The sequence below is a fragment of the Lissotriton vulgaris genome, chromosome 7, assembly GCF_964263255.1.
Source record: "Lissotriton vulgaris chromosome 7, aLisVul1.2, whole genome shotgun sequence".
NCBI classification, from domain to species: Eukaryota; Metazoa; Chordata; class Amphibia; order Caudata; family Salamandridae; genus Lissotriton; species Lissotriton vulgaris.
In genome coordinates, this window is record NC_141695.1 from 1,726,605,130 (window position 1) to 1,726,618,731 (window position 13,602).

A 13,602-nucleotide genomic window follows, 5' to 3' on the forward strand; every position below is an offset into this window, starting at 1 on the left:
GATCTGGGGTGCACCCAGCAAAGCCTTAAGGGGCCAGGGCAAGAGTGAGGGGAGGGCTCAGAGTTGCCTGGTAGCTGAATTGCCAATGGTCTGCTGGCCTGGGGGTTTATTTATTTATTTTATTTTAAAGGATTTATATGGCGTTGGCTAGACCCAGAGGTATCGGAGCGCTTTACATGAGTATAAGATCTTAGTTGCAGGATACATAGTTACAAAGGTTACACAGTTATTAGAGCATGGCAATATAGTTACTTGTAAGGTCGAGAAAAACAATTAGCACATATACGAAAGGGAAAAAGCAGGCAAGAGGAGAGATTAGGGGAAGGGGGTAGGAGTGGGGAAAGTAGACAGAAAATGAAGGAGGGAGAGCGGATGGGAGAGTGAGAGACACAGCATGGAAAGAGGCGGGGGAGGGCGACGGGGACACAGACCGGTAGACGAGTCAAAGCTACGTCCAAGTCCAGAAAGCGGTCATCCTAGGGGAAGTGGTAGCATTTCTCCATCACTGTTGCGAGAGGTTCCCTTTACGCAGTGGACTCTCTCAGAGGGTTCTCTGAGACTCCAAGACCTACAAACTGGATCCTACCCCTAAAAGGGGAGAGGGAGCGCATTGGCAAGGGGTGCCATACCATACCTCTGCTGTGGGTGGCTCCCTTGGCGCTGTGGACACTCGGAGTATAAATAATGGATCTTTCCCCAACAAGGGGAGAAGGAGTGCTTAGTCAAAGGGCACAAGGGACAGGGGGCTAGGCGGTGAAGCAAGTAAGGGGAGAGGGGATAGGAGCGAGCGTTTAACATGAACAAAAATGTTGCAATTTTTCATCAGTGACAAGTTACATAAGTATCAAGAAAAGCATTTGAAGAACATAGGGGGTCAAGGTGATTGGAGCAAGGAAGGGTAAAGGGGTAGGAGGAAGCTAGGACATAGAGATGAGGGGAAAATCTGCCCAAGGTACGGTTGGGTAGGTGACGGCAGGAGGGGGGGGGGGGTCCACAACCAATCTCCTCATTAGCTATCTGGTAGCTCCCCCGGGCATCGGCCAAATCGCTAGGTCTCTAAAGTCTGGGGTAAGTTCCGCAGGTTCCCAGTCCTGATGTGTAAGCAGGTTAGGGGATGGGTTCAAGGTCTGATCAATGTCCAATTATTGTCCCAAGGAAGTAAAAACGTGGATGGGACTACTATGGCAGCCATGATTGGGGTCAGGCAGGAAACTATTGACCTTAGTGTTACATTCAGTCATCCCCCGATATATCTGTCGTTCGAAGGGAGGTGATTGATGAAACAAGGAGCAGCAAGAGGCCAGAGTCAGTCTCCGCTAGTCTCTCATGGAGGAGAGTATTGTTGCGAAGAGGCAACAAGGGAGAGACGGCCGCCATTTTCGGATCAGGTGGGTCATCTCCTATATCCCTCTCTTTCGCAATAGGAATGAGTTGATCTAGATAATGATGGAGCCATGAAAACGAGGTAAGTTTCAGACATGTCGGATACTCTACATGCCATTAAGATTGCCGACACAGGTGTGGTAGAACTGGCGGACAACTTCATACTCTGTAGGACTAGTAAATTAACGTAGGGGCTGTAGGAGGGTGAGAAACGACTCCCCATGACATCCGCTGAAGAGCTCTTGCCAGGAGAAGAGAAACAGAGCTGTGTTGAGTGAAGACCCCCGGGTGCAGCGTTAGAACGCCCGGGTCATCTTGAATTGTTGATTTGTTGTGGGCGCCATTTTGGGGTCAGGCATCGGTCCCCATGAACACCAAGGGTCCTGCAGCATTCCGTCCGAGGTGTACGAGCCCCCCTAGTTGGATGCCCGATGAGGCCCAGAGCTGTTAATGCCAGGTAAGATCAAGGATTGTGGGCACTTAGAAGGCTTAGAGTCAAAGACTGACCAGATCTGCCATTTTGAGGTCAGGCAGCATTCGGGAGAAAAAGCTCCGGTACAGCAGGGAACTCTATTTCGGGATGTGAACACCCTGCTCCATGCAGGACAAAGATCGAGCACCCACACACTGGCGCCATCCGGGATCCTCAATGACATATCAGCGTGCTCAGAGGTCTGATGCAGCAGCGCTCGCAGGCTTCGCTCGTGGTAGTACCTAACATCTGCCTCTGAGCATGGGTTCAGGCCCCAGATGCCGGGTCTCCAGGCCTCCACTGGCGCACCGCAGCATCCGTTTCGCTCCCTACTGCAGGTAGGTTAAACGGCGCTGCTTGGTTCACTCCCTCTGGTGTGTTTGCCTGAGCTTGCTGTGCATCTGCCGATCGGGGCCCCCACCAAGCCAGCAGTCTCAACGTAACTGTGTTGATGTCATTTAAATTGCTAAATATTAGTCCTTTTATGACCTGAGAGGGGCGAAAGGTGGAGTCGACATTATCTGGATTACAAACAGTTACTCTCATTGCCCAGTAACGTCTGTAGCACGTGCATTGGCCCCATAGGCTTTGTGTGATGAACACATTTCTTCTGGCACAAATGTAAGTTAACAAGCGCTATATAAATGTAATTACCAGTGCCCCACAATACAACTGCGAAATCTTTTCTTTTACTGCCTGCCTACGTGCCGATAGTGGTCCCGGGCAGCAAGGAGCCTCAAGCAAGTGCGGCCATCTTGCTTGAGCCCATATGTAGTAAAAAAAAAAGGCTGGAGAGCTGCTTCTGCTGTTCAGAATCTCCTAGGAGACAGACAGGCTCAATCGACACTTTGGACTTCTGCAGGTAAAGGCCTTACTAACTTGAAGTCTAACAATGCTGTTTGAATAAAACTTTACTCCCTCTCCTGGCCAAACACGAAGTGCAGTCCCTAGTAAACACAGTTTAAACAGCTCACAGAAGCACCCTCTGATGTATAATATCCCTGTTGCTGGGGTGGGGGGATGAAGGAGGCAGGAGGGTCGGTTTCACTGGCTTGTGAACACAAAATGGTGGCTTGTTTTGCTGGTCACTACTCTTATTTTCTTGCTTAACCCCTTCCAAGCTGATGACGAGCTGGGCTCGTCATGGTGTAGCCTCCTCGTACACTGATGACGAGCCCAGCTCGTCATAAAACAATGAAGAATAGCAAATCCCAGCACAGGAGGGGAATTGCCTTAGCAGCCATGGGGTTAATGGTGATCAGTGTGATTCACACCACCTGCTTTTAATAGTGAATTTCAGTTCTTTATTGGGAAGTACATCTCTTGTTTCTGTGGTAGAGTACGATGCATTTCACTTGCAGCTATTGTACTTGGTGTTTGGTTGTTGGATAGCTGCTTTCTCCTAGTCAGAGTGGTGCTTCATAAATTCTGTAGTGAGGCTTTCTGTTGCCATATCTAGGAAAATGCACCTCTGTAAAAATATGTGGTTTGCTTCATTGTGGTTTGTAGAGTTACTAATGCGGATTTCTATTTTACCCCAATCCTGACAGATTCAAAATGACGTCCGACCTTGGAAGTAGCCTCACCTCCATTGACTGGCTGCCTCAGCTCACCTTAAGAGCCACCATGGAGAAGGGACATGCTGCCCAAGCACCCACTGGACCCCGTAAGGGCCCTGGCTCACCCACTGACCCTAATGCTATCCTCAACAAAGAGGAAGCGGCGGCCCACCGGGATGGCAAACCTCCTTACAGTTACGCCAACCTGATCACGTATGCCATTAACTCTTCATCTGCTAAGAGGATGACTCTGAGCGAGATTTATCGGTGGATCTGTGAGAATTTCCCCTACTACAAGAATGCTGGTGTGGGATGGAAGGTAAGTCAGCAATGTGTATTATGCACTGGCCGATTATAGACTACCTGTTATTAAGAGCATGTGTTAATAATGGTGCAAGAGATTATTAAATCATCTTACCTATGGATGTGCAGTGTCTTGCTTTGCCGTTTAGTTGCGTGGATGTGGTTGTATATCTTTAATGAACATTTTGGAGTTTAGTTGGTATTTTGAAGCATGTGGATGTGCTACGTTGGACTTAATTTGATTGTAGCATGTGGATGTGCTACGTTGGACTTTATTTGATTGTGCCTTGTACAAGTCATTAAATTGCCTAATTCCAATAAATCTTTGTCCAGGGTTTACATAATAGTCCTGTTTTGGGGTGAGCGGTTAGTACAGATGTACCTCTTGATGTTACCATGTTAGAATTGTTAAAGGTTGTGTAAAAGAATGTCGGGTAGAGATTTGCATCAATATTTCAGTTGTATTTAAGTTTAATGAATAAGCACGTAAAAACCTTTTTTGAAAGGTTGTGTTGGCTTTTGGAATATTTGGTAAAAATCTTTAAGTAATCCCGATTTATCCAAATATGGGCTAAGCCAATAGGTTACGCTTTTAGAACCTACTGGCTTTGCCAACGTCTTCTACCCATGCTGCACAGCATTGGCATGATAGCATGCAGCATAGCAAAAAGGTTTTTAAAAAAAAGTCACAATGACTCGGCTGCTGATGTAGGTGCCCATGCTCTACTACGCATAAGGTGTGGGTGCCATTTTTTTTAATTTGCCAATCCAAGATGGAGCAGTTAATAAAGACTAGCATTAAAAATGCAATAGGTCTTGCGTTTGATTAAGTTAAAGCCATTTGCTTTGCTATACAATACCATTAGCAAAGCAAATGGCTTTAACTTAATAAAAGGCGACACCTATTGCATTTTTAATGCTTGTTAAAGGAGGCTTTGAAATGGGTCTATATCGGGCTCTGTTTTGTGCCCTGGCACCGGAGGTCCGTTTTTTTCCTGACTGCAGTGACAGCAGGTGCATCATGTGGCTGCTCACACTGCTCACTTCTCACTAGTGGAGACGCTATGGCATGATGTCATGCCAGGTGAGCATTGTAGGGGAAGGGAAATCATTTAAAGAGTAATTTTCCCTCTGGAATACCCGTATAGTTGGTCTGCCCTGTTCCCAGGATGCACTGGGCCAGGGACAGACTGATTTGCATATAGCCAGGTTCTGAGCTGGAATGGTGCAGTGAGCTAAATAACGGTGATGGATCAAGCCCTGGTCTTTGGACTGGGTAAGAGTGGTCTGCTTAATTCAGACACTCTGTTCATCACCACCCCCTTTTCTGAATTGTTTTTGGCCACTATAGGTGTGGCAGGGTATACTCAGACATGAGTCCCTTGCTCACTGCACCATCAGGATTCAAGCAAGCCGGGCCGACGACGGCTGAAATGCCAGAAACCGGTCCCCGGAAGCTTGTCTCCTTTCTGAGGAAGAATTGGCTTGGTAGTTTAGTCTGCCCTGTTCCCATGATGCACTGGGCCAGGGACAGACTGATTTGCATATAGCCAGGTTCTGAGCTGGGATGGTGCAGTGAGCTAAATAACGGTGATGGATCAAGCCCTGATCTTTGGACTGGGTAAGAGTGGTCTGCTTAATTCAGACACTCTGTTCATCACCACCCCCTTTCTGAAACATTATGATAGAGATGGACAGCAATTTTTATCCTGAGGTGCATCAGTGATGTTCAGGAGAGGGCAGAAACGTAGCTCTGATGGTAGGGGTCAGCAAAGAGGAACGGGCTGGAGCCAGGTGGGTGGGGATGTTTGAAGCAGCACAAGGGGAGAAGCACATGAGGGAGAGTACAAAATGGACCGTGTAGGCGAGACATACCACTGAAAAATACATAGAGTGCCCAAACAAAATGAAAAAGTAGTGCCTGAAAAGCAAGCATTGGAAGGGCACAATGCTCCAGGGAGGGACACACAGTCCAAACTTGCTTCATGCCCTCCAAGGTCTCTTGCAGGGTGTTAAAACCACCTTGGTAGAACTGCGCTTACCAAGCCTGATGGTACTGCCAAATGGCAAGGACTGGCTGTCTGGCATTACTTGACATAATGACGTTGGACAACATATTCTTGAATGCTGGATTAACATGCACTGTAACAGTAACCTGGGATTGACTCCAAATTATCAGTAATGTTTTTAAAATAAGGTTCAAACACAGTAATAAGGCAAGCTTACATTGACCCGTTTATCAGTTGCTGACTCCCAAAAGATTGTTCCTCTGGGGTAAGCTTCTGCCAAACCATTCGTTCCTGAAACTGATCCACCTTAGACTTCTCAATGAAGGCATGCCTGCTTTCATTTGAATGTAGACATCAAAGGCTTTCAAAGCCAGCCCAAGTTGCAGGCATCATTAGACATGGCATTTAGGAATAGCAGAGCAATGGCACAACAATATTTGTCAGGCTTGCTAAGCAGTCCTTGTGCTCTCCACTGTATCCTTTCACCGCACCCAGGAGTAATGCTAAAGTTCGCTTATGAGCTGGTATTTCTAGAAATGCAGGGCACACAGGTACTGCCGAATAAAATCCCATTCAACATGTTAAACCTCTGCTGGCCAGCCATGACTTCCTTTGCCTTCTGTCACTTCCATATTCTGTCAAACACACAAAGTGAGGGGAACACTGCTTGCAAAAACTCTAAACTATTCTCAGTCGCTCTGGAATGCATTCTAGCTTATCATTTCCCCACTGTGCTACTCTAGACCGAGGTCGACTTTTCATAGTCTGTGCCTTACAAGTGGGGTATTAGCCCATTACTGAAAACTTTCGTTCTAGAAAAGAACACCATAATCCTTGTGGTAACAAAGACTAAAGATGCACCTAACCATTTATTCTGTAACATATTTAGCAAATGCTGTAAATCACTTTTACCCGTTTTGAAACCACTAAATCATCTGTGCACATGAGGCAATGAACCACCTCCTAGTTTACACCAAGAGAAGAACTTTGTGTTCAGTGTTATTCAGCGATAATGTTGCTTATTTTGTCCGCTTACCTGTGTGCAGATATAGGTGGTTTTTGTGGAAGCAGCCTTAACAGGGCAGTGTGCAAGACCTGAAGACGGAGCAACTTTACTTTGTGCATAAGTGTGAGTGGGAAGGAGGTTTGGTAGCCTATACTCTTTGATAATATATGTTTGAGGTGCTTCTCAAGAGCCATCCTGTAAAGTGGTCCTGTGCTTTATAGCTTGGGATTGCACTGTGCAAATACCCTTACTTACAACATAAATTCAGGAGCTATATTATTTAATCATTCTTTTTAACTAAAGTGGCCAAACGTGTATGGAAATATCACAGAGGTTCTTTAGCCCAATCATAGTGCAATGTACAGTTATCCAGAGCTAGGTAGATGTGTTTTTTTTAAGAAGACAGAAATTACAGCTACAGAGCGAAGGCTGACCAACATAAACAAAGTATCAAACTTTGTTCATGGAGCTTGACCTCATTTCTGGGCAGCCAATGACCCTGTAATGCTGATAAAATGTTTTAGATAAGTAGATAATTTACAGTGTCTTTATTATTTCTCTGCCAGCAGCACAGATTGAAGGAGGGCCGTCCTAAGGAATTTATTGTTGATTTTCAGTCCCAGTACACTCTTCTTCCCTTTCCATCATTACCTTCAGACTTCAGTTGCAGTTATGTGTTTGAGAGCAATTTTTATGATGGGTTGCCTCATGGTTGCCATGTGGAAAAGCTAACATTCAATACTGTGGGCATCAATTGGCTTTGGTGACCTAGTTATATCCACTGTCAGGCCTGATCTGCTTATTATGAAAAGTGATGACAAAGGCAGTAGGCGTAGGCTAGTTGTGGAAAGCGTTTCTTAAAACCAGTAGGCCTTTAACCCTTTCGCTGTGGGGGATATTCCCCCGCTGTGCTGGGGGAGGGGGAGAGGGCGCGAACAGCGCTCACATGCTCATGACGAGCTCAGTGAGTCCCTGCCACACCCGTTGCCGTGGAACGCTCAGCACAGCAGGGGAATTATACCCGCATGCGAGCGTTCCATGGCTCATGACGAACTCAGCTCGTCATGAGCATTCAAGGGGTTAACAGTGAGTTATCAAATTGTGTTAGACTATGGACCAATATTTTGGGACCTGTGAGGTCAGTTTATTGTAGTAGGTAGGGATTTTGGTGTTGATCAACCCGAACAAACCATGGGGATAGAAATTGTACTACTCTAATCCTTATTAGGCTTTCCTTTGCGGGCGGGGGGTGGAGATTTATATAGCTGTTACACATTTTTTTAAAACATATTTGTAATTTTATTATATTTTTTGGCTGCTATTTTGGGATGCTTATGCCCAACACAAGCGTCAATGGGCCTTTAAAGATGGATTACTGTGTCAGAACCTATAAATAGGTATTTTCTTACATGGAATTTCAAAGATTACAGTAATAGGCAAGGATTTTGATGTTTGATACCCCCACTGTCAAACCACAGTCAGGTACTTTGTTACATGAAATTTCAGTTTTTCTTTGTAGGGAAGGAGTTTCTTGAATTTGCATTTTGACAAACCGAAGGAGTAGAAGATGTTCAGTGTAATATGCTTAGCTGCTGCCAGCATCTTGTAATAATCAAGCATTTGCAATGCAGTAGGTCTCGCAGTTGCGTGATTTTGAGCTATTGGCATTGTAAATGGCTATGCCTTTTATTTTGGTTTTTAAAACATAAATAAAAGACATTATAATTTAAAAAGGGAATAGCTTAGTGTAGGTGCAAAGCACCAAACCAGAGGGTTTAGTGTGGGTGCGAAGCACCATACCAGTGGGTTTAGGTACAAAGCGCCATAGCAGAGGGTTTAGTGTGGGTGCAATGCACCATACCAGAGGGTTTAGGTGGAAAGCACCACAGCAGAGGGTTTAGTGTGGGTGCAATGCAAAATACCAGAGGGTTTAGGTGGAAAGCACTATAGCGGAGGGTTTAGTGTGGGTGCAATGCACCATACCAGAGGGTTTAGTGTGGGTGCAAAGCGCAATACCAGAGGGTTTACTGTGGGTGTGAAGCACCATACCAGAGGGTTTAGTCTGGGTGTTAAGCACCATACCAGAGGGTTTAGTCTTGAGTGTGCTCAGTTTCGAACTGGTTGGCCAATCCATTTGTTTAAATTTCCGTATTTTAAAGTTCCTCTTTTATTTATTTGCTTCCACTCTTGTTTTTAAAAAAATTCTTACTATATGGCAGCAAGTCAGGCAGGGCTAATTGGCTGCTTGCTTGTCACTCATTTCTTTTGCAGTGTCCTGCATCCCACATGGCCACTTCCTCTAAACCAGGAGACCACATTGCAATACCGTTGTCCATAGTGTATCTTTAATTTACTCTTCTAAACCTGTCAACACATTGGTTCTAAACATGGCGTCCATGCTTGTAGGAAACTAACTCTTTAAATATCAAAATGAGCTATATCTTGTAAAAAGTCCAGAGATTCCCTTATGAGTGGACGGGGGGCTTAATCATAACGAGACCCACAACTCAAGAAGGAGATTCAAACCAATTTATAAAAATAGCAAATATCTTCATATATGTTTAGGCATAAAAAAAAATCGTTCAGGTAAGTACTTTTTTAAATATGAATTCTTTTTATTTTCAAAAGTCAACACAGTTCAATTTCTGGAAGCTGCAATGTTGTCCTATGGGATGAAACGTTCATGTGGCATTCTCCAATCCAATCCAAAGATTCTTTATTTCAGCCATTTAGACCATAAAAGATGCAGTAAAAACATTCAACATTTAAAAAGCATCCACATCAGTAACAGCGTGCTAATATACATTACATAAAAATTCATTTCCTAGGAGAGTCTGGACAAGAATAGGAGATAACATTACAGTTCATATCAGTATTCAGTCTTTTAGCAGTTTTCTCCTTATCTGCCACATAGCCATTATAAACTTGGCAACTGCGAAGACTATGTGGGGCAGGGTACTTGTTTTCAATATTCTGAATGAGTGTAGGTAGTTCCTTATGCCCAAGTTCATACATAATGGCGCTAACCAATATTTCCTTGGTCTATTGTAAGCTGGGCAGAATAACAGAACATGAATCTCCTCATCGTGATTGTTGCACCCTGGGCAGATTTTATCATCCCTCAAAGTCAATTTAAAAGTGAATGTTTTGATGGGCAGAGTGCCTAATCTCCATTGAACAAACACTTTTCTTGCTAAAATTGGAAAAATAATATCCATAAAACCTTCAAACTGGTAAGAATTTTTGGAGTCCAAGAATTGTTGGGTTAAAATACCATTATTGGGTGCACACACCAAAGAGACTAGACTTTTCTCCCTGTATATTTCAACGAATCTTTTGCGAGAGACCCTTTGACAGCCTTGTTCGGGAGACTCCCATAACTCAGGGAGTCCTAGACGGTACAGTTCTCTCTTTATGAAGGCCGGCCAGGGGATTCTGGCACGCTGGTTCAAATTTATTACGTGGATGAGGTCTTGCCTATAGTGTGCAAGCTCGCCGGTGGTCCAGAGCCTATGCCAGAATCTTAGTGGTTTTAATTCAAGATCTTCGCCTATCGAGGGGAGACCCAAATCTAGTCTTAGAGGAAACAGGGGTGTGCCACGGGGGAGGGCCAGGAGACGTCTGAGAAAGTTGTTTTCAACCCTGGCAAGTTCAGTCCCAGCTTTATGCCCCCATAACTCACTGCCATAGGTTGCCGCAGCTTTTGCTTGGGTTTTATACATCTCTACTGCCGGGCTAATGGGTTTGAAAGTAGAGGTGTTTGCAACCCTCAAAATGGCCCCCGACAGTTGAGACAACTTTAACCGGGATCTGGCTATCTGAGGGTCCCAGGATAGATTCTCATGTAAGGTTACCCCCAAATACTGGAAAGTTTTTACCCTTTCCAGTTATGCAGAACCCAGAGTTGGGTTAGGTCTGGTTTTAGGGGAGGGATTGCATATCATGAATTTGGTCTTCTCTGTGTTGATCTCTAGACCATGTTGTCTACAGAAAAGACCAAACCCATCTAATATTCGTTGAATCCCCATCGGGGATTTGGAAAGCAGTAGGGTATCGTCGGCAAACATGATAGCCGGTACCCTTCTGCCTGTCAACAGGGGAGCGTCGTTGTCCCTAACATTGTCAAGATGGGATATGACACTGTTAATGAAGAGGCAAAACAGGGTTGGCGCCAAAACGCAACCCTGTCTTACCCCTCTAAGAACTGGGAACCTAGGTGACAGCGCTCCATCCCTCCCACACCTAACCTGAGCAAAGTTGCTGTCATGGAGCCTAATTATGGCATGTAGTAAGTGGGTGGGAACACCCAGCTCCTTTAGAACCTCCCATAGTTTCTTGCGGGGAACCAAATCAAAGGTGGACCTCAGGTCCACGAACACCATGTACAGCCTCCCCCCCTCGATCCTCACAGTTTTCCAGTAGAGGAGAACGAGGCGGATAATCTGATCCATGGTGGACGTGTTTTTCCTGAAGCCCGCCTGGAGAGGACTCAGGATCTCGTTTTCCTCCAACAAAACTAGAAGGTGGTCCAGGAGAAGGCGAGAGAATAATTCTTGTGGGACGTCTATTAGACTGCGGCCTGTAGTTGGCTTGGAGCAGAGGAGAGCCCTTTTTAAAAATAGGTACTATCTCTGCCCCCAACCAAGTACCAGGGATCTCCATGTCTCCCGCGATGGAGTTGAAAAGAATGAGGAGGTACGGGCCCCAGATCTCTGGATGATGTCTAAAAAGATCGCCAGGCAGTCTGTCAAGTCACGGGGCCTTCCCCCGCGCCAGTCTCTCTATTGCACGGACTACCTCACCCAAAGTAAATTCTAGTCCAGCTACAGGGTCAGCTTAGACATCAGTTGCCACATCGTTAGCAAATTCTGGAGTATCTTGGTACAATTTGCTAAAGTGGGCTTCCCAAACGGATGCTGCTATATTTGGCTCCACTGCAGTTTTTGGTTCTCCTGGACAGATGTTGACCAGGGACCAACATTTTCTAGAATCCCTCGCTTCTAGTGCTATGGAGAGATCCTGCCATCTATTCCAGTCCCATTCAGATTTTGCATGTGCCATGACTTCCCTGTATTTCCGCCTAAGCTCCGCTACCTTACCCTTATTTGTGCCTACTTTAATTGTGGCTATTAACTCAGACTTAATCTTTTTACACGAGGAATTATACCAGGTCGAGGTTCGAGTCTTTTTCTTCCTTGGCACTACCACCGGATAAAAGATCTCTCCCCCGTGGGAATGCGTCAGGGTTTAAAATGGTGTTATCAATTGCGCCTTTCCCACTCCCATGTCCCAACGGTTCATCAACAATACTTTGGGTGTGCCCAGTAGATGCACCCTTCAGGAGTCGGTCAACCTGATCAAGGCAAGTGAATCTGTTGGGGTGCACATAGTTACCGTGCGCGGGGATATCACTGCGGGTTGGCCTATATCTTGACCCATCAACAGCAAATCCCACCCTTGTCCAACCATCGCTCCTCCTCATAGTCAAATCTCGTACGTTAGGATAGAAAAACGACTGAGGGACCAATTCTATAGATGTATTTCCTGAGCTCCCTAGCCAATTACAGATATACTTGGTGACCTGAGGATTCTTAAAGGTTACAATTATGCAATCCCCCACCCTTTTCTTGACAGTATACCCGACCCATGGGACCCTTCTAACCAGAGTACTTCTCCTTTTAAATTAGGTGGTAGGGGCCTTTGGACATTTAGCCAGCTGATAACTTTGTTACGTAGGGGATCATAAGATTCCACCACGTTGCTGGGAAGTTCTGGTACCCCCATCAAGATCACAGTATAGGCCGCCACCTCAGGAGGCAGATTAACTGCTTTTTGCCAGTTGTAGGAGCCGACTAACCGGTTTGGACAGTTAGGAATTTCATTAGATGGTCTTTCCTGCCCAGTTGTACTAACCGGAGCAGGTGGCTTCGACCTAGCAGCTGGTATCGGAGGCAGTTGCCTAGGAAGGGGCACAGGGGCAGGTTGTGGTGGGGGGACTATAGTAGTGTTCTCCCAGGAAGGAGCTGTTGGTAAAATGGGAGCCACAGTGATTATAGCAGTAGGGGAGGGAGGAATCCCAACATTAGCCCCGCTAGCTCCATGCATATCTACTCGTAACCCTTGCTGATCGCCACCACTACCACTTGATCTTTCCAAAGCTAGAAGTCTAGCCTCAATAGAGTCCAGTTTGAGGGAGAGAGGATCCAAGAGACTTTTAAGAATATCCGTGAGTGAGCAAATAATATGCTCTGATGCATTGGAAATACCCCCTCCAAAGATGAATGGGCCATTATTCGTGGGTAAAGGGTTGGGGGTAAAGGACTCGCCGTTTCTGCGTCGTTCCCTGTGATGGAAGTTCCGGGGGAGTCCAAGCTGTCTTCAGTAGTGTTCGTTACGGGGTCAACTTTAGCCCTTTAAGCACATTTAGACTTCCTAGATCTTTTCATTTTTGGGGCAGCAACTTCTCTTTGACCCATTTGTCCCATTACAGTACTACCATCCCCCCTAACCCTAGATGGGACTAGCTCTACAGTAGGGGAGGAATCCATCTCATTAGTGATGCGTGCCAAGTCTCTATCCGTGTGTGGGTTAGATGGTGTCCTTAGCTGTTGTAGGACAGACTCTATGGTCTGATCGATGCTATCCATTAGTGATAAATGCGTAGCGTCAAGCAGAGATGATCTAACAATTGAAGGGGACCCCGGAGATGCCAGATTCGACTTTTCCAAACCTTCGGCAATTTGTTTTTCTAACACTGTGAGCCCCTTATTTACCACTGTGTTTGCCTTTACAATAAAGTTATCCAAAGTACCTGAGGCCATGGAAGCTGCCTTACTTCTTGTAGCTCTCGTTGCCATTGTATTGGGTTCA

At 45.6% G+C, this 13,602-nt stretch overlaps 1 protein-coding gene across 2 annotated transcripts in view; it reads left to right on the forward strand.

Moving 5' to 3' along the window:
- FOXJ2 (forkhead box J2) overlaps positions 1 to 13,602 on the forward strand; it is a 330,968-nt gene that overhangs the window by 55,563 nt on the left and 261,803 nt on the right. For both annotated transcript variants that reach the window (XM_086932973.1, XM_086932974.1), the window contains exon 2: positions 3,406 to 3,733. In XM_086932973.1, the coding sequence (XP_086789099.1) occupies positions 3,413 to 3,733 (321 nt within the window). In that variant the 5' untranslated portion in view covers positions 3,406 to 3,412. The remainder of the gene's footprint in view (positions 1 to 3,405; positions 3,734 to 13,602) is intronic.